Source organism: Typopeltis vanoorti, chromosome 10, assembly GCF_054136105.1.
Source record: "Typopeltis vanoorti isolate ZY-2024b chromosome 10, IOZ_Tvanoo_1.0, whole genome shotgun sequence".
Taxonomy (NCBI): Eukaryota; Metazoa; Arthropoda; class Arachnida; order Uropygi; family Thelyphonidae; genus Typopeltis; species Typopeltis vanoorti.
In genome coordinates this window covers 35758214-35778955 of record NC_143558.1, presented here as the reverse complement: position 1 = coordinate 35778955, position 20742 = coordinate 35758214, and the positions used below count along the sequence as shown (strand labels likewise).

The window sequence follows — 20742 nt, the reverse complement described above, 5'->3', positions numbered from 1 at the left end:
TGTGGCATACATAGTTGAACCCGATTTTTCATTTCTTCTGAGTGGCACAATTCTCACATTCATCTTCTATTATAAGCAATATCTCTACAATGTTCACCTTCCTTAATATTATAAATTTGACCAAAGCTTTACAGAAAGTACAATAACTTTTATAGATACCCTCGACTTTTTGAAATGGACTGCTATTCCTCTAAAAACATCAAATCAATTTCAGTATATCTATCAACCAGGCCCATATCTTTTGCATACCACTGCAAATAGCTTCATAGCACATTAGTCACTCATCAGAAGTGGATCTTCTCCACTCAGCATTAACTAGTAAAGCAAAAATCATGTTTTCTAAAACCTTTTCGAGTGGTTATCATTGCACAAAATCAATATTTTTCTTAGGAAGTTTCCTTAGAAAGCATATCAAACATGCGAACAAAAGTTTTCAATTCACTATTTTCATACAAGACTAGGCAGAACAGAACGGCAAAGATTAGCAAAACAAGTGTTCTTCGCCAGGTTGGCACGAAAAAGACCAGGGGAAGAACAAGATGTAGATGAATTGATACAGTAAAAAGGACCTTAAAAGACAGAAATATAAGATCTGATAATATTGGAGTTTAAACAGACAACAGATTAATTTGGAGGAAAATTACTGATTGGAAGTTAGTAACGGTGTAACTTCTTTCGTGTAATACCATCATGATTATCCTCTACATCCTCTGAGGGTCATCATCATCAAATTCCTGACATTTACCCTCAAGGGGTGTACAGAATATGATAGTACTACATGAAAAATTTACATCATTACTAACTTCCTACCTACAATTTTCTGCCAAATTAATCTGTTACCTGTCAAAGCTACAACATTGTCAAATCTTATATTTATATATCTATTTTTCTAAAGCACTTTTTACCGTATCATTCACCTATATCTTGGTCTTCTTCTGGGTCTTTTTCCTGTCAACCTGGCAGAAAACACTTATTTGGCTAATCTTTCCTCGCCCATTATGTTTAAATGACCATACCACCTGAGATTAGCTCTACTAATGCATTCCTGGATGCTGACGATGTCAAGTTCTTTCTTAATATCCTCGTTTTTAATATGATATTGCCATTGATGCCATCTGTTCATGCCCCTAATCTTTCTCAGGACTCTCATATCTACGACCTCTAGTCTTTGGTCAAGTGTTTTACTTCTGACCCAGCTCTCAGGTCCATAAGTTAAAATTGGTTTGAACACTGATATTTTCAATGCTTCTGACTATTTTCATTATCTTTGTCTTGTTATTGCTGACCTTCATACCATATCTATCACAACAGTTATTCAATTTAGTCAGGGAATCTTGCAGGCTTGTAGCAGATATATTTAGAAGTATAACATCATCCGCATAAAGCAAGGAGCTGATATTAACATCTCCAATTTTAATATCAGGTTTAATACCACTTTCCTTCATAATGTAATCCATATAGACAATGAATAACAGAGGGGATGATGTACATCCTAGTCTGCACCAGATTTAATATTAAATCATCTCGTGTACTTCCTTCAATTCTAACTGCTGACTTACAACTCAAATAAAGACTAAGTATTGCTTGATATAATGATCCACTGACACTATACAACTGTAGCGTTTTGAATAGCTTCTCTCTTGGCAATTGTCATATGCTTTTTCCAGATCTTCAAAACTTAAATACAAATCTTTGTTATATTCCCATGACTTTCAACCATTTGTCTAAAAGTGAATATCTGATCCTGACAGCCTCCATTTGGCCTAAATCCAGCTTGTTCTTCACCAATCGTCTCTTCCACAATCCTTCTCAACCGTTTCTCAATTATAATGGCATAAATCTTACCAGGAACACAGTAGGGAAATACCTCTGTAATTCTCACAGTTTTATTTCCCTTTTTATATATGGGTACTATGAGAGCTCTACTCCAATCATCTGGAATTCGTCCTTCTGTCCAGGCCCTCTGAACTATGCAGTATAGCCACTGTAAAACTTTTATACCTCCATAAGTGAGCATTTCTGGTCTGATATCATCTATTCCAGCTGCCTTTCCACATTTCAGACTTTTTTATGGCTTTTTCTGCTTCAAGCACGGATATGTATTCCTGATTGCATGCCTGGTCAGTGTTTTTTTATCACTGTGCTATCATGACTGCTAGTTTCATTTAGCAATTTTTCGAAGTAATTACTCCATATTTCGAGGATATCTTTTTCTCCAGTTTTCATAGCACCTTTGTCATCTCTAATTCCTTTTATAGCACTCTTTCCTCCATTTCTGAGCTTCTTCAACAACCTCCAGAATATCTTGCCACCTTCTTGATATTTATTTTCTGTTCTTACCAAAGTCTTCCCATGACTTTTGTTGAGCTAGTTTTAAACACTGTTTAGCTTTCTTACATTTGTCTCGGTATTAGTCTCTGTAAGTGCACAAGCTGACTTATTTGCCAGGAACTTTTGACATGCTTTCCTTCACTGCCTCTTTAACTTCCTGTGTCCGCCTATGGAGTTCTGATTTTTCTATCCTTGCAGATAACCTCACCACTTGCCTCTCTGGCAGAATCAATCAATGTTTTCTTCAGAGCTTGTCATTGAATCACCAAGGTTTGATTCCTGTTCTCAAACTCTTTCAGTTTTTCTTCAATAATGTTTGTATATTTTAGACTACAGTTCACATATGACGGAAGCTCAACTTTTATTTGTTTTAAAACTGTCTTACATGTTCTTTTCAATATGAAATTCAATTTTATTCTGCTTAAGACTAAATGGTGATCACTTCCAATTTCAAATCCTCTGTACACTCTTGTGTCCTGCACCAGAGAGAAAACATCACTATCACTAATAATATAATCAATGAGACTTTTCTTATTTCTTGACTCTTCTCTCCATGTGAATTTGTGCACATTTTTATGTTGGAACATGGTGTTAGTAATAACCAGTCCATGTCCTGAGCAGAAATCCAACAAGTATTTGCCATTATTATTAGCTTTGTTCTTTTCTCCAAATTTTCCCAAAATATTTTTGTATGTCTGACAATCATTTCCTACTCTGCTATTTAGATCCCCAAAGAGGACAAACTTTTCATTTTTCATTGTGTCAGTTGCTTTTTCTAAAGCCTCAAAAAATTCTTCCACTTCTACCTTAGGAGAACCTTCTGTGGGACCATAGGCACAAATAAGTCTCATTGTCCAGTTCCCCATTCTCGTATTTACCTACATCACTCTACTTGAAATTGCCTGCCATTCAAGAAGATTAGCCTTGCATTTAGTGTTGAATACTATGGCTACTCCTTCTTTTCCTTGATTGTCGTTGCCTGAATATAACATTTTGTATTTATTGCTCAGACAGAGCTCATCAGTTTTGGGGTTTTTTTTGTTTCAGCCACCCATATTATGTCGATCTGGTACTTATCTAATTCCTCAGCTAGCTCCATTTCTTTGCCATTCAGGCTTCTTATGTTGATGGTACCGATCTTCAATTCTGGTGATATTGAGTTGGGGGTGTGTTTTAGGATTTGTTCCTGTAGCCGACTTTTCGCTGTTCACCCTAGCTCCCTGGCGAAAACAACCGGGGCCTTGTCTAACCAGGCGATGCCCCAGTCTGCATGAAATTCTATCATGTTGTACCATCATTTAATATTGGGTTTAAGCCAATAAGAATACAATTTGGTCAGCTAAATCCCAAACTGCCAGCCCATCTTCGTTCTTTCAGTATCCAGGTAGATACCTAACAGGGTGCATCACGAGAAGGCGAGGATTGGATATTAAGTCAGAAGCCCTGGTCGGTTCTCCACATTCCTTTAAAGGCTATGTGGAGGTCTCCTCTCAGTTATGCAGCTTTGACCCTTAAGCACCCTTCCTCTGAAGGTACATATCAGAAATTTGATGATGTAAAAAAAAAAAAATGATGATCATAACTAGGCAGAAAGCAGCTGACTTTGCATCAGTGCTCTTTGTCAACTTTTATGAGTAAATTTATAATGAGATACTGAGCTGTCTTCATGGTAGAATTCATATTTCTTATATACAAGTAGCAGAATGGTATTCACCATATTCATTACTATAATATTCTGGGTTAGATAGTTATGCGGTTTTGGCCCCCCTCATTGGAATGAAAAGTATATTATACTTGACAAGAAATAATATTTATGTTTTCACCCATATTTTGCCAAAGATACAAATGAACAAAAGTTTGCACATGAAATATCTACATAACTAGGTTATTTGTATACAGAGCATAGCTAACTTCACATCAAGTTGCTATTTGTATCCTCTAATGTAGTCAACCTGTTTAAATCTTAATGAACTCTCATGGTGGGAGCTATCCAATAGCAGAAGTCTCAATGCAACTTGAGTCACACCATAATGCATGGCATCATAAATGCCTTGTTGTAAAGGGGGTGTGTACTGCATTATGCGACAGAAGCATATAAATCTAACATGAAGACACTTCATGCTTGAGTGAAATGTAGATGAAAACAAGAACATCATTTCTTATCAAGTATAACATTAGCATAATAATTCAATAGATATTATTTCTGGGAAAATTTCCATGTTACTGCTCTTAAAAACTATTAGGACACTCCTAAACAAAAACAGGCTATTATAGGCTGTTTTTGTTTAGGAGTGTCCCTTATTTTAAATACATTGGGTTTTTTACTCAAGAAATTTTTAGGGCATTATAAGTGTATTTTAAAGGAAATTATAGCAGAATAATTGAGGAAGAAAATTTTGTACATATCTTGTTTAGATGCTAGGATAACTTCATTCTCCATATTTCTGCTGTTATGCTGTTAAAAAAAAAAAAAAGGGGGGGGGGGGGGCGTTCAGCACAAGGCGGGAAGAATAATTTTGAAAACCCAGGTTTTTCTAAAATAATATATATATTATTATTATACTTAAGGGTGCGTCTTTGGGGAAGGGTTTTATGGGAAAACTGGGGTGGGGAGAGCGTTAACAGGGTGCAAGCCATTTCAGTCGTGTGACCATCATCGGAACATTTTCGGGATGAGTGTAGGGCTATGCCACGACCGCATGTTGTATCTGCCAAAAAAGGGCATTTGTTGTCGCTTATTGGTCAGAAGCGTGACCTGATTTGTAAGTTGTGGAGCTTCCAACATTCGGAAATTAGTTAGGTGCGGTGGACATTGATTGAATTTTCGTCACATTTTATGGCTATTGTTTCGGATATTCTAAGCATTGTTTCGTTGTCATGTTTGTCTATTATTATGACCTTGTCAATTTGCGGAATATGTTTCAGTTCAAGGGCGTGATCTGCTATTTCTGCCTTCCCTGTACTCTGTATTCTATTTTTCTTTTTGATGTTGCGTTGTTTTTTAGTGTTTAAATGTTCAGGAATAGGGATGTTACAGTCATTCCTATTCCAGAAGAATAAGGATGGACTAGACTACAAGAAGTGTTCTTGTAGTCTAGTCCATAAAGACCTAATGGTAGAGCCTGCGTAGGTCATGTCACAGTCTTTTTGGCAAGGAAATTTGTAGACTACGTTGTGGTGTTCAAATATTTCTTTGTGTGTGAGTGATTTAGTGGGTTTTAGGAGAGTTGCTAATATTTGGTTCGTGGTGAATACTAGTTGATAGTCCGTGTGTTTGAAAATGTATTTGGGCTTTGTATGTGTTTTGGATGTATGGTAGTTTGATGACCATACGTTGTTGTTATAATAGGTTTTTGCCATTCTGTTTGCGTAATTTATTAGTTGTGTGGGATAGTTACGATTTTTAAAAAAAAGTGTTAAATTCTTTAATTCCATGTTAAGATAATTACAGTTGGTTGAGAATTGGTAAGCATTTATAAATAGTGATATTTTTTAATGGAATATGGGTGGTATGAACTGAAATGGAGGTAGTTTCTGATACGTGTGGGTTTGTGGTATATTTTTGTGGCTATTTTGTTGTTAGTTCTGATTAGTGTCAGGTTTAAGAAATTGATGGATTTGTTCCGTTCAATTTCCATGGTGAATTTTAGTGTGTTGCTGTAATTGTTGAGAGATGTTTTGTAAGGCAGTGATGTGTGTGGGTTTACCAATGCATAGAATATCGTCCACATATCTGCCATAAAAGGTGATGCGCGGGGGGGGGGATGATTCTATGTGTGCCAGGAATAATTCCACTAGTTGTCCACTGATGTTTTGGCCCATGGGGAGACCGAAAATTTGAACACATGCGTTGTTGTTGAACTTAAAGAAGTTGGCTGATATTGTGAGTTTGATCAGGTTAATGATGTCATTAGGTGTTAATTTTGTGTGCGTGTGTGGTCCTCTGTGAGTAGTGTGTGTATGATGTCTAATATTCTGGGGACATCCACGTTAGTGAATAATGAGGTTGCATCAAATGAGGTGAGGATGTCATCTCGGGATGAAATAATGTTATTGATTTTCTGGAATAGATCGTCCGTATTTTTAATCATAGAGTTAGACATTCTAAGTAATGGTTTTATGAGTTTGGCAACGAATTTTGATAAGGGTGCTGTGGTGGTGTTCTTGCAGGAGACTATAGGCCATATTGGGTAACCGTCTTTGTGGGTTTTGACATTCCCGAACATATAAGAGGGTGCGTGTGGTGTGGGGGGTTGTGTTTCTCGTTGTGGTTTTATCTATCTTGTTTTGACTTTTTAAGGTGTGTAGGGTGCTGTTGATTTGTTTTATGAGGTCGGGGATGGGATTATTTTGGATTTTTTGGTAGGTGTGTTGGTCATTTAAGATGGCCGCTATTTTGTTGTGGTAATCAGTTTCGTTGATGATGACTACAGTATCCCCTTTGTCTGCTTTTGTGATCATTATATCCAAGTTCATTCTTAAAGATAATAGGGCTTTTTGTAAGTTGGGAGTAATGTTGGGTTTCACTATTATTTTGCTATTTATAATGTTGTTTATTTTCTGGAATATGGTATCTCTGTTTGGGTCATTTTCAAGTTTCGCTTGGACTTCAATAATGATGTATTTTTTTTCTCGGTACGTATTTTGGGGATACAGCAAAGTTTAGTCCTTAGTGCAGGATGATGATTTCGTCGGGTGTGAGAGTGTGATGTGACAGATTTATGATGGAGTTGTCTTGTGTGGGTCGTGAGGCAGTGATGTCCAAAGGAATCAGCAACAGACTAAAATTCACCATGGAAACTGAACGGAACAAATCCATCAATTTAAAATAAAATATTTAAAATAAGGGACACTCCTAAACAAAAACAGGCTATAATATCCATAAAAATAATAATAAATCAATATTTTCTAAAAGCATTTAGAAAAGCCTTGAACTGGATCAAAAACAGAAGTTACAGAGAAATTAAAACCCTGGTATTTTTGATACATACACAAGATGTTTCCAAAAAGTAAAGTAACACATTTTTTCTCAAGGATGTTTAATAATAGGAAGCTAAAATTATACACCAAGAAATAAGTGAACATGCACTACTTCTCCACAAAGTCTGGACCAAATTTATTGATGCACTTGTCCCAACAATAGATCAGTTTATCAATACAAAGTACTGAAGAAGTCCATGCCCATCCTCAGTAACCAACATTGCACCGCCTGATGACCTTCCTCATCCATAGTGAAATGCCTTCCAGAGAGGTGTTTCTTGAGGGAGGCAAAACAAATGGAAGTCTGAAGCATTAAGTCTGAGCTGTAGCGGGGAGGTGCCAAAGTTTCCAAAGATTAGAGCACAATCACTCATGAGTGGTGCATGCAGTGTGTAGAGTGGCATTGTTATGCACCAAAATCATGCCGCTTCTCTGGAGTCCTGGTCACTTGCGTTGAATGTTAGCTTTCAGTTTGTCCAACATTACACAGTAAAGCTCTCAATTGATTTGCTCTCTGAGGTAAAGTGACGAATCCACACTTCATCTCCTGTGACTAAGTGAGGGAGAAAATCATTGCCTTTGTAGCTGTGTTGCAACAAATTCTCCAGACACGTTCCCACAAGTGTGGTCTTGTGCTACTCTGACAATTGTCAGGGCATTCAGCAGGAGCAAATCTTTCAAAAGACAATGACATCATGAACAATTTCGTAAACAGTACTTACTCAAGTTCATCACTTGGGCAATTTCACACAGTTTCACTCACCGTTCTTCAAGAACGATGCCCTTAATGCGCAAAATCTTCTGTCTTGCTCGATGAAGGCCTGCCTGCCTGATGTCACCACAGCGAGCTTAAATTCATTACATCAAAAACACACCTGCTTCTTTGACATCACCTTTTCACCATATACAGCAACCAGTTCATGGCAAATATCACTCGGTGAAGTCCCTTTTGCTTGCAAAAAAATGAACAGCTTCATGGATGCCTTGGACCACACTCGCATGGTAGCTGCCACCTTGTAACTGGAATTAGCTGTGAGGAGACAGTAGTTCCACACTGCAATGGTGGTGTTTTGGGACATTACTAACGGGTCTACCTGTCCACCATGTTTTATCTCATTCCCTTTCACCATTATTAAGAAAAAAATTTTTTTTTACCCTTACTTTTCAGAAACCAAATCCCTCGTATTAAAAACAAAAAACTGCATATAACTGCAATGACTTGATGGTGAGATCAGATCAACCACCTGAACTGCAATAGGACTATAACTTCAGTCTGATATCTGAACTTCTTCATATCAAACAGAATAACTCAGGAATTAGTGAAAACATCTACTGTAGATGGGAGAAAGGATTTCACTTGTTCCTCTGAAAGACAAATGATCCTGAAACATTTTAAGATGATAAGAGAGAGAGAGAGAGTGACCTGACTAGTAAAGAATCACATAATTTGCTTTTCATGGTCTGATATCTAAAAAATTGCAGTAAGGTGCCAGGTAATAACCGAAGACTAAATTCACACTTAAGATGGATTTTTATGAAAAATTTTGTTCCTTTCATTTGTAAGATTAATATTATTGTACTTCATTAAAAACATTTTCAGTGAAACTGGCATTGCATTTCAAAAGTAAATGATGCAAAGAGTTTAAAAAGGTCATACTTACGGAAGCTCTCTGGTGATCCTGCCATAGAGAAAACACAAGTAAGAAAATGCAACCGAACCTGAATCTCTTCTTTATGACTATATCTTAAAAAAATAAATAAAATAATAAATATATATATATATATATATATATATATATATATATATATATATATATATATATATATATATGGGGGAGGGGTGTTAAGAAATATAAACAAAATATAACTGCCTGACTTTACATGGCAGGTTTTATTAAAAGCCAAATCTTATATACAATTTTTATGAGTAAACTGTTATTTAAATTAAACATAAATACATTACAATAAAGTCTCTTGACTGAACTAACTTCATTCTTACATTTAATTAGTTAAATAAAATTAATCTAATAGACAAGCTTAAATGTTGAATATTATTCATAACTTGTTTTAACAATATTACAACAATAAACGAACTAAATTATAAAAAAGATGTTTATTAACAGATTATATTTTGCAAGGATTTCAAACCAGTATCTTCAGAGAACATTATATGTTTCAGTTAACATGTGACAATGAGAAAGAAACAATTCGATTTGTAACGGACAAAAGATCTAAAGTCCTAATTTGGCACCCTCTAATGTTGCAAAAAAAGAAATATTTCAGCTATGTAGGAATTAATCTTAAGATAATATTCTCCCAAATTTTTGGAAAAGTAATGCACCATACTTGTTCGGTTTAGGAGAATGCGTCATAGCAATGGCTGACTTTAAAATAATCTTTGTGACCTGTAATGACTTCTATAAAGCACAGTTGTTTTCTTCCATCTATTCCTGTGTGAACGACGGAGGGAGTGTCCAAAGCATAGTTTGCCAGTCCAGACTTGCCATAATAATAGTAGCAAGTGTATTTTTTTTAACAGATCTTCCTGTCTGCCCATAGTATGCCAAGTCACAGTCACATAGAACTTCATACACTCCAGGATATACTGGGAGTGGAATTTATCCTTAGAAGAGCAGATTGGAGTTGCTAATTTAACATGTGGTTTAAATGCAGTGCAAAAGTTATATTTTATTTGTACTTTAGTTATCTTATCAGATGTACTCGGACATAAGGAATAGGAATAGGGATGTATTGTTCTTATGTGTTTGAAGAGAGAGAAGTAAGAAGGCCATGTAGTATTTTATCTAGTTTGTGAGAGCTGTAGCCATTGGCCAGAAAACATGGCAAGGTCTGATGGAAAGAACTACATCATTAGAACAAATAGCCTTAGCCTGTGTGTAAGTTATCAAAAGGTCAACTCCCACATAGCTGTAATACTTATTTTTTACAACATTAGAGATACCAATTTATGACTTCAGATCTTTTGTTCATTACAATTTGAATTGTTTCATTTACTCATTATTGCATGTTAACTGTAACATATAATGTGCTCTGAAGATGCTGGTTTGAAATCCAGTGAAATATAAGCCAGTTAATAACATCTTTTTTCATATTTTAGTTGATTTGGTGTACTAATATCACTAAAATAAGTTATGAAAAAGTAAAATTAAGAATGACAGATTATATATTACTGTTACATGAAGTATATGAGAACTTTCATTCAGCTACACCACATTTTATTTATTTATTTTATTTTATTTTTTATTTATTTATTTATTTTTTTGTAAATTAGGGGACTTATGTATTCATCATCATCATCATCATCATCATCAAATTCCTGCCATGTACCCTCAAGGGGTGTACAGGATATGACAGTACTACATGAAAAAATTACATCATTACTAACTTCCTATCTACAATTTTCCTCCAAATCAGTCTGTTACTTGTCAAGACTCCAACATTATCAGATCTTATATTTCTATCGTCTAAGGCACTTTGTACCGTATCAATCCACCTATATCTTGGTCTTCCTCTGGGTCGTTTTCCTGCCAACCTGGCAGAGAACACTTGTTTTGCTAATCTTTCCTCTCCCATTCTATTTAAGTGACCATACCATCTGAGATTAGCTCTGCTAACGCATTCCTGGATGCTGACAATGTCAAGTTCTTTCCTAATATCCTCATTTTTAATATGATATTGCCATTGATGCCATCTGTTCACGCCTCTAATCTTTCTCAGGACTCTCATATCTGCGGTCTCTAGTCTTTGGTCAAGTGTTTTACTTCTGACCCAGCTCTCAGATCCATAAGTTAAAATTGGTTTGAACACAGTCTTGTATACAGCTAATTTAGTGTTCCATATGAATTTATTCAATTGACTTCCCACGATACCAGCTTTGCTGATTCTGTTGTCTATTTCTATATTTAGTTTACCATCTTCAGTAAAAATTGTGCCTAAGTAGCTGAAATGTTTTACTTGTTCCACAGGTTCTCCATTCACAACACAGTTGACATTTTCAATGATTCTGCCTATTTTCATTGTCTTTGTCTTTTTATTGCTGACCTTCATACCATATCTATTACAACAGCTATTCAATTTAGTCAGAGAATCTTGCAGACTTGTAGCGGATTTATTTAGAAGTATAACATCATCCGCATAAAGCAAAGAGCTGACATTAACATCTCCAATTTTGATATCAGGTTTAATACCACATTCCTTCATAATGTGATCCATATAGATAATGAATAACAGAGAGGATAATGTACATCCTTGTCTCACACCAGATTTAACATTAAACCATCTTCCTGTACTTCCTTCAATTCTAACTGCTGACTCACAACTCAAATAAAGACTAAGTATTGCTTGATATAATGCCCCATTGACACCATATAACTGCAGCGTATTGAATAGCTTCTCTCTTGGCACCTTGTCATATGCTTTTTTCAAATCGACAAAACTTAAATACAGATCTTTGTTATATTCCCATGCTTTCTCGACAATTTGTCGTAAAGTGAAGATCTGATCCTGACAGCCTCTATTTGGCCTAAATCCAGCTTGTTCTTCACCAAGCTTTTCTTCCACAATTCTTCTCAACCGTTTCTCAAGTATACTTGCATAGATCTTGCCAGGAACACTCAGTAGGGAAATACCTCTGTAATTCTCACATTCAGTTTTATTTCCCTTTTTATATATGGGTACTATGAGAGCTCTACTTCAATCATCGGGAATTCGTCCCTCTGTCCAGGCTTTCTGAACTATGCAGTGCAGCCACTGTAAGACTCTTATACCACCCTACTTCAGCATTTCTGGTCGAATATCATCTACTCCTGCTGCCTTTCCACATTTCAAGCCTTTGATGGCTTTTTCTACTTCAAGTATGGATATGTATTCCTGACTGCATGCCTGGTCAGTGTTTTTTATCACTGTGCTGTCATCACTGCTTGTTTCATTTAGCAATTTTTCAAAGTAATTACTCCATACTTCAAGGATATCTTTTTCTCCTGTTTTCATTTCACCTTTATCATCTCTAATTCCTTTTACAGCACTCTTTCCTCCATTCCTAAGCTTCTTCAACAACCTCCAAAATATTTTGCCACCTTCTTGATATTTATTTTCTATATTCTTGCCAAAGTCCTCCCATGACTTTTGTTTAGCTAGTTTTACACACTGTTTAGCTTTCTTACATTTGTCTCTGTATTCTGTAAGAGTAAAAGCTGACTTATTTGCCAGGAACTTTTGATATGCTTTCTTCTTTTCCTTCACTGCCTCTTTAACTTCCTGTGTCCACCAGGGAGTTCTGATTTTTTTTATCTTTGCACACAACCTCACCACATGCCTCTCTGGCAGAATCAATCAATGTTTCCTTCAGAGTTTGCCACTGAATCTCCAAGGTTTGATTCCTGTTCTCAAACTCTTTCATTTTCTTTTCAATAATATTTCTGTATTTTAGTCTACAGTTTACATCTGAGAGATGCTCAACTTTTATTCGCTTTAAAACTTTCTTACATGTTATTCTTTTCAATATGAAATTCAATTTTATCCTGCTCAAGACTAAATAGTGATCACTTCCAATTTCAAATCCTCTGTACACTCTGGTGTCCTGCACCAGGGAGAAAACATCACTATCAACAATAACATAGTCAATGAGACTTTTCTTATTCCTAGCCTCTTCTCTCCATGTGAATTTGTGCACATTTTTATGTTGGAACATGGTGTTAGTAATAACCAGTCCATGTCCTGAGCAGAAATCCAACAGATATTTGCCATTATTATTAGCTTTGCTCTTTTCTCCAAATTTTCCCAAAATATTTTTGTATGTCTCACAATCATTTCCTACTCTGCTATTTAGATCCCCAACAAGGACCAACTTTTCCTTTTTCATTGTGTCAGTTGCTTTTTCTAAAGCCTCAAAAAATTCCTCTACTTCTACCTTAGTAGAACCTTCTGTGGGACCATAGGCACAAATAAGTCTCATTGTCCAGTTCCCCATTCTCATATTTGCCCATATTACTCTACTTGAGACTGACTGCCATTCAAGAAGATTAGCCTCGTATTTTGTGTTGAATACTATGGCTACTCCTTCTTTTCCTTGATTGTTATTGCCTGAATATAACATTTTGTATTTATTGCTCAGAAAGATCTCACCAGTTTTGGTCTTTTTTGTTTCAGTCACCCCTATTATGTCGATCTGGTACTTATCTAATTCCTCAGCTAGCTCCATTTCTTTGCCATTCAGGCTTCTTACGTTGATAGTACCGATCTTTAACTCTGGCGATGTTGAGTTGGGGTTTGTTTTCAGATTTGTTCCAGTAGCTGACTTTTCGCTGTTCGCCCTGGTTCCCTGGCGAAAACAACGGGGGCCTTGATTAACCGGGCGACGCCCCAGCCGGCATGAAATTTTGTCATGTTGTACCATCATTTTTTATTTTGGTTTAACCAATAAGAATACAATTTGGTTGGCTAAATCCCAAATTGCCAGCCCATCCTCGTTCGTTCAGTATCAAAGTAGATACCCAACAGGGTGCACCACGAGAAGGTGAGGATTGGACATTAGGTCAGAAGCCCTGGTCGGTTCTCCGCATTCCTTTAAAGGCTATGTGGAGGTCTCCTCTCAGTTATACAGCTTTGACCCTTAAGCACCCCCTTATGTATTCATTGATCTTTAAAAAAATTGTAGAGACTGGGATAATTAACTGTATATTCCCCACTCCCTCCCTCTTCTGCGTACCATGATGTACTAGTTTCTTTTAATACTTTGTCAAAATTTAGTGTACCATCATCATTTTGAGTTATGGTTCAAGCCAATAAGAATACAATTTCGTCAACTAAATCCCAAACTGCCAGCCCATCCTCATCCATTCAGTATCCAGATAGATACCCACCAGGGTGCACCATGAGAAGGTGAGGATTAGACATCAGACCAGAAGCCCTAGTCAGTTCTCTGCATTCCACAAAAGACCATGTTGAGGTATCCTCCCAGTTATCCAGTCTTCGCCCTTAAGCACTCCCATTTCTTTTCCACTGATGCTTCGTATGTTGAGTTGGGGTTTGTTCCAGTAGCTGACTTTTTGCTGTTCAGCCTGATTCCATGAAAAAACATGGGGGGAGGGGGGGGGGGGGGGGGGTTAATTGGACGATGACCCAGCCAGATGAAATTCCACCATGTTGTACCATCATTTTGAGTATTTAATTTAGTGTTATAATTAAATTCACTTGTAATTATCTTAAAAAAAAAATGTTAATAAATCATTTTATAAAATGTAGTTGTTATTAAAGCAGTTTTGTAAGTTTAATTTATGTTATAAAGTATCTAAAAACTTTGGCAAGATTTTGTAATGGGGAATGAGACAATGCATGGAGGTGACAATTTTTAAGTTCAAGAAATACACCATATTTCAGTCAGCAGATGTCAAAGTACCATTTTACTTTAATACAGTGAAACCGGATAGAAAAATGTTTTCTTACCCACAAGTCTGTTTTACACACCATTTCACCCTACTGCTTAAGAAAAGCAATATGAAGTTAACAGGAATTTGAAGCCAGTACATGAATTGAGGCAGCAGAGCAGTTAAGCAACAGCTGTTTGTTTAATTTTTGCAGTGGGATTTGGAATTTTATTTTATTTATTAATTCGTATGGGGGTTCCCACCGTTCCTCATCCATCCCTTAGGACAGGTTGAGCCTTCCTAATGAGGGATTGAGCATATATTTATGACTGTAAATCTGTGTGTGTTCACGGGAATGACCTGAGTTTGATTCCTGTCTATACTGACTGAGCTACAGAGGCTCTGGATTTGGAATGAAAATTGGGTTCCAGTTTAGAAAGGAGAAAGAGTTATAGGAATGTATTCTAAGACCTATACATTTATCTGAAATGTATTTATTTGCTTTTAAATAGTAAAGACAATCAAAAGATAAAAATTTAGAAGTCCTTTAATATTGTTCTTATTTAAAAGTATACACAGTAACACAAGTTTGAAAGTAGCAAAAAGTTTACTTTATGCTATCATTATATTATAGAATTCAAACTATATTTCCAAGAATATAACTCCAATTCACGAAACTGAATTTATGGAAAAATAACGTTCAATTTATGATGGCTCAATTAACAACGGATTTCCAGGAACAAAATATGTCATAAAAGTGAGGGGGGGGTCAACTATATAAAGAATGATTTGTTTAAATTCCTTAATAGTAATTTATGTGTAAATTTAGATAGCAAGTTGTTTATAAACTCGACTTGAACAGCCATTGTCCACCATAACCACACATTACATACCTCATTCCACTACAAGGGTGGCGCTTGGGCATTTATCAGAAGTGACAAACCATGCCAGAGACTGCAAAACCTTGAATTCCCACTGTTTAATCTGCTTTGGCTCAAAAGTTCTATACCAAACCTATTATGTTAAAAAATTGTGCCACAGAACTAACATCTATCCTGTTTCACCTCTTCAATCTAACCTGTTCAACTGGCATGTACCCTACAACATGGAAGAAGTTCCACATCCATCCCATCCCAAAGAAAGGTGATCAAAATCAACCGACAACTATTGTCCAATTGCTCTCATTTCTGTTCTCCCTAAAATCATAAAGAAGGTCATCAACAACAACTCTTGAACAACCTAGCGTCATACTGACTAATCAGTGACCAGAAGTATGGATTCTGCCAATCGCAATCTACAGCTGATCTTCTTGCCTTGACAACCCACCTCTGGACTCAAGCCATAGAGAAATTTGGAGAAACTCGTGTGGTTGCCCTCGACATTTCAAAGGCATTTAATCAGGTTTGTCACAGGGGCCTACTTAACAAACTGCCATCCTATGGTCTGCCTTCCTAACTCTGCAACTGGATCACCAATTTTCTCACTGGTTGCTCACTATGTGTCATGGTGGACTTTATTCTCCTCGGATTTCCCAAACAATGTAAGAGTACCCAGGATTCTATTCTGTCACCCACACTCTTCCTCTTATATATAAATGACCTGCTCTCAAACTTCCAATCCAATCCATAGCTTTGAAGATGACAGTACACTCCATTCCTCCTTTTCATTCATCAAACCTTATAGTGTTCAAGTATTAGAATACTCATGACCAGCGACCTGAACCTAGCTATATATTTCAGTGAGGCAAAGACAACCTTGTACACTTCAATGCCATCAAAACTCAGTCCTATTCTGAATCTTTTGCAAGAAAGACCTCGCATCCCTTACCTTCAGTAATACTGTGATATCTAAGCACGATCAGATTTCTCTTCTTGGTCTGGCTCCATCACAGATCTTTCCACACAACCACATTTCAACTATAGATTCTGCAGCTGCCAAAAAACTTGATGTACTTTTTCGCACAAGGTACTACTTCACACCTTCATAGCTGCTAACTCTATACAAAGTCCAAATCTGCCCAGCCATGGAATATTGCTCCCATATTTTGGGAGGTGCACCAAAATCCTCTCTAAGATTGCTCAATTCTGCCAGAAGAGGGCAATCCAGCTAATTAATGACCCCTCTCTCTCACACACCCACTATAATCCCTCTCACAGACGTTCAGTTTCTGCCTTGTATCTCTTCTACAAATACTTTCATGGACAGTGCTCTGCTGAATTGGCCACTATTATTCCTTCAGCTCCTCCAAAATCATTAAAACAAGCGCCACTGATAAGCAACATCCTTTTAAGTCCATTTTGAAATTCGCCGAAACAACTTCACTGCATCCTTCATTCCATCTACTGCTGTTCTTTGGAACACTGTGCCATCCCCAAAGATTACGACCCTCTGCTGTTCAAGCAAAATGTGAACAAATTCCTCCTTTCCACTATTCCTCTTGCCCACACATAGCACTAATATGCTATAGGTCTGGTGGCCTTTCGTGTGTGGATCAGATATAAAATATAAATAAATATAGCACACTATATTCACATTACTGTAACATTATTACTACATTATCATTATCAAATTCCTGACATGTACCCTCAAACAAGTGTACAGTGTATGAATGTTCTTCATGAAAAGTTTAAATTTTAATAGCTTCCTACCAATAATTGTTCTCCAAATTAATATGTTATCTAAGGCATTTCTAATTGCATCAATCCACCTACATCTTAGTCTCTGTCTGGATTTTTTCTTGACATCTTGGCATTAAACTCCTGTTTGGGTAATCTATCTTCTGCCATCCAAATGTCAAAACTTTTCAGCAGTTTGTTACAGTGAGTGAGTTTGTTATAACAATGTTTGCTAATGTGAGAGTCAACTTATTTGAAATGCACTTGAGTACATTTAAGATTCTTTAAGAACTATGATAATAAAAGAGTCATATTAAACTATTTAAGTACTTACAGAACACCAGGTGATACATTCCCAGATTTAACTGCAGTTGAACATGTAATCAGATTGTTGAAGAAATGTTTCATCATTTTATGTTCTCGTTCAGCCCACCTGTGATATAGAAGTTAAATTAAATTTTTGATTTCAAAAAACTTTGAAAAGCAGGATAAAAATAGAATGATAAATACACACAAATTATTAATACAAAAGTTTAATGCTCCAAGAACTATTTGGAATAGGTTTAAATTACTCTTCATAATAATAGATTAAAAATTTTTTTTTTTTTCATTTAAATTCTATGATAATGCTGGTGAACAATATAAACATTCATCCAAAGTAAATTCAGATATGTTAAATACAGGGCCATTATAAAATCCTGGTGCAGCTTTAAATTTTCATAATTTCTATTCTATGATATAACCAATCTGAAAAAAAGAAGTGAAAGAATTTATTATAGTTTTACATGCATTTATTCTTGAGATTGTTAATTGTTAATATATCCAATGTCATTACATATAGTTGGACCACAGATGCAAGATCCCCCACCCCCAACATTTCTGCACATGGAAGAAGAAGGCAAATCCATTACGATAATAGGGTAATCAATGCATTTCGTGGGATGGCTGTTTATTATTACATGTTAAAAAATTAGCTTTTATTTTATGGAAATTCTAGTTTTTAAAGTTTGGTACTATGTATATATTTGGTACTATTTTGCTTGTATAACAGTTGGAAAATTTTACGTATAAAACACATCATTTTGGGTGTTGGTGATGAATTCATACATCACCTTATTCCTTTCTCCCCTTCAACATGAATGGACTCTTCTTGACACTGTGCCAGCTAGGGTTCTCGCAACTGTCGGCAGACTATACAAACTAAGATATGATTCTGAAGTTCTACAAATACATTTTGCAGTTAATTTTCAGTAATACTCTCAATCACATTAGTTATCCTAGTCTGTAGATTGTCTAAAGAGCAAGGTTTTGTTGAATAAACAAAACTCTTAACATGTCCCTCATAGAAAAAAAAAAAAAAAAAAACCAAAATCCTCAAATCTGGTGAGTGCAGTGGCCAAGATATCTGTCCATCGCTTCCAATCCATCTGTTGGAAAATTTTCATTCAGAAACTACGTAACACAAGCAAAGTGACATAGTGCACCATCATGTTGAAACACTGAATCGCCAATAGGTCCTAAACATTCAACTCATTCTTCAAAAAAAGAATATTCCAATTATGCAGATTTTCCTTAATGCACACCAGACATTGACCTTAGGGGGGGGGGGAGAATCTCTTTCATGTTCCTCAATTTATAGTGTTTTTTCCCATGCCCTATATACTGCAGTTATGGCTTTTGACCTTACCACTAATGTGAAATGTTGCTTTGCTAGAAAACATTAAATGATCCACAAGTGAAGCTAATGACAAGTCCTTCCTCAAATTCTGACAGAAAATCAAGAGAGAGAGAGTGAGAGTGTGTGTGGGGGGGGTAATCCTCCATCAGCAAATGTTTGGTGGAATTAAATTTTTAAGGCTTTCATGTGAAGATTCATTCTGAGAATTTTTACACATTGGTGAGTCAGGAATACTCAGCTCCAAAGATGCCTGTTTTTAATGATTTCTGTGGAGTTGCTATAAAGGATTGTTATACAGATGCCACACTTTCCTAACTCAAATTTGGCTTTTCAGATTGTAGTTTATCATTGACAGAACCTGTTTCTTTCAACTTTTTCATCCATTTAGTTATGGAATTCCTGTGTAGTGCCTCTTTGTTATAATGGGTTCTAAATCTTATTTGTACTGCAACTACAGAACTTAAACTCAGCCAATCACAGCACACAATTTACTTTCTCTTCTAATGAAGCCATTTGGTCAATCCTAATTCTAAAAAAATAAAATAATAATAATAATAAAAGCTATCACAAGTATATATGAAAATAATCAAATACAAATAAGATTAAATCACGAGCTATCATATACAAGAGAGATAAACCAAGGGGTCCGACAGGGATGTCCCCTCTCAGCAACTCTTTTTAATATCTACTTAAATGAAATAATAATAAAATGGAGTAAAAATTTACATCGAGGAATTAAACTTTCACCTACAGTTAACTTAAACACTCTCCTCTTTAGAAATACAATTTTATTAATACAGACCAGTATTTTACAATAAAAACATTTATTCAAACCTACCAGTTTATCCAGCAAACTGTCTGGCTTTTTCAAGGCATTACGGAGATATGAAAGTTAGTAAATGCAAATTAAAAGGAACATAAAAAACATTGTAAACCAAACCAGTATCTATGGTTACACGTTTCGCGTGACAGAGATGACTTATTGTTCTTATTCATTATCACGCATGTGTGTTTGTTGTAGACTTGTAATATGATTACTGGCTAGCTGTAGTTCAGATTGATTGAGAGAGAGGATCAAGTTTTTCCACGAACTGTTTAGAATTACACCCTGATTTCTGTTGAGGTTTCCGCTGGTTATTAGTACTATTATGGCTTCCTTAAATACACGATGCCTGTAGTCGTCATCGAGATATGGCATGGAGCTGTTTTGCTAATCTATCGTGTGGTTAGACGTGCAGAAATGATGTGCTAAGCTGGAAGAGATGCTTCTGTTGTGGTTTACATCACCAACATGTTCTTTTTGTCTAATTTCTAAACTTCGTGAAGTTTGTCCGATGTAGGCAAGCCCACAGGAGCAGGGAATGTAATATACTCCTGGATATTTGTAGAACGGAACTTTATCTTTTGGAGATCCTAAAACTTGTCTGATGTTGGTGGTTGATTTGAAGACCACTCTGATGTTGTGGGCTCTTAGTATTCTTGCTATTTGATAAGAAATTGACTTGATGAAAGGTATCACTACAGTAGAAATGTGCTGACGGTGGGATTCTTCTTGTCTGGGGTTGTCATTGTATAGATATTTTTTGATGATGTTTTGAGGCTATCCATTTTGTGATAATGTGTTGGCTATTAGTGAGAGTTCATTCTGTGTATCCTCCTCTTCTGATATAAACTTTTTGGCTCTATGTTTCAACATGTGGATAATACTCAGTTTGTGTGACTTGTGATGGTTTGAAGTATAGTGAAGATATCT

At 36.0% G+C, this 20742-nt stretch overlaps 1 protein-coding gene across 1 annotated transcript in view; it reads right to left on the bottom strand.

Annotated features, from left to right (window-relative positions):
* Positions 1-20742, bottom strand: part of puf (ubiquitinyl hydrolase 1 puf) — a 1013305-nt gene that overhangs the window by 766881 nt on the left and 225682 nt on the right. The window contains exons 15-16 of the mRNA XM_090399560.1: positions 17646-17744; positions 8973-9055 (exon numbers count right to left, since the gene is read on the bottom strand). Of these exons, the coding sequence (XP_090255686.1) occupies positions 8973-9055; positions 17646-17744 (182 nt within the window). The remainder of the gene's footprint in view (positions 1-8972; positions 9056-17645; positions 17745-20742) is intronic.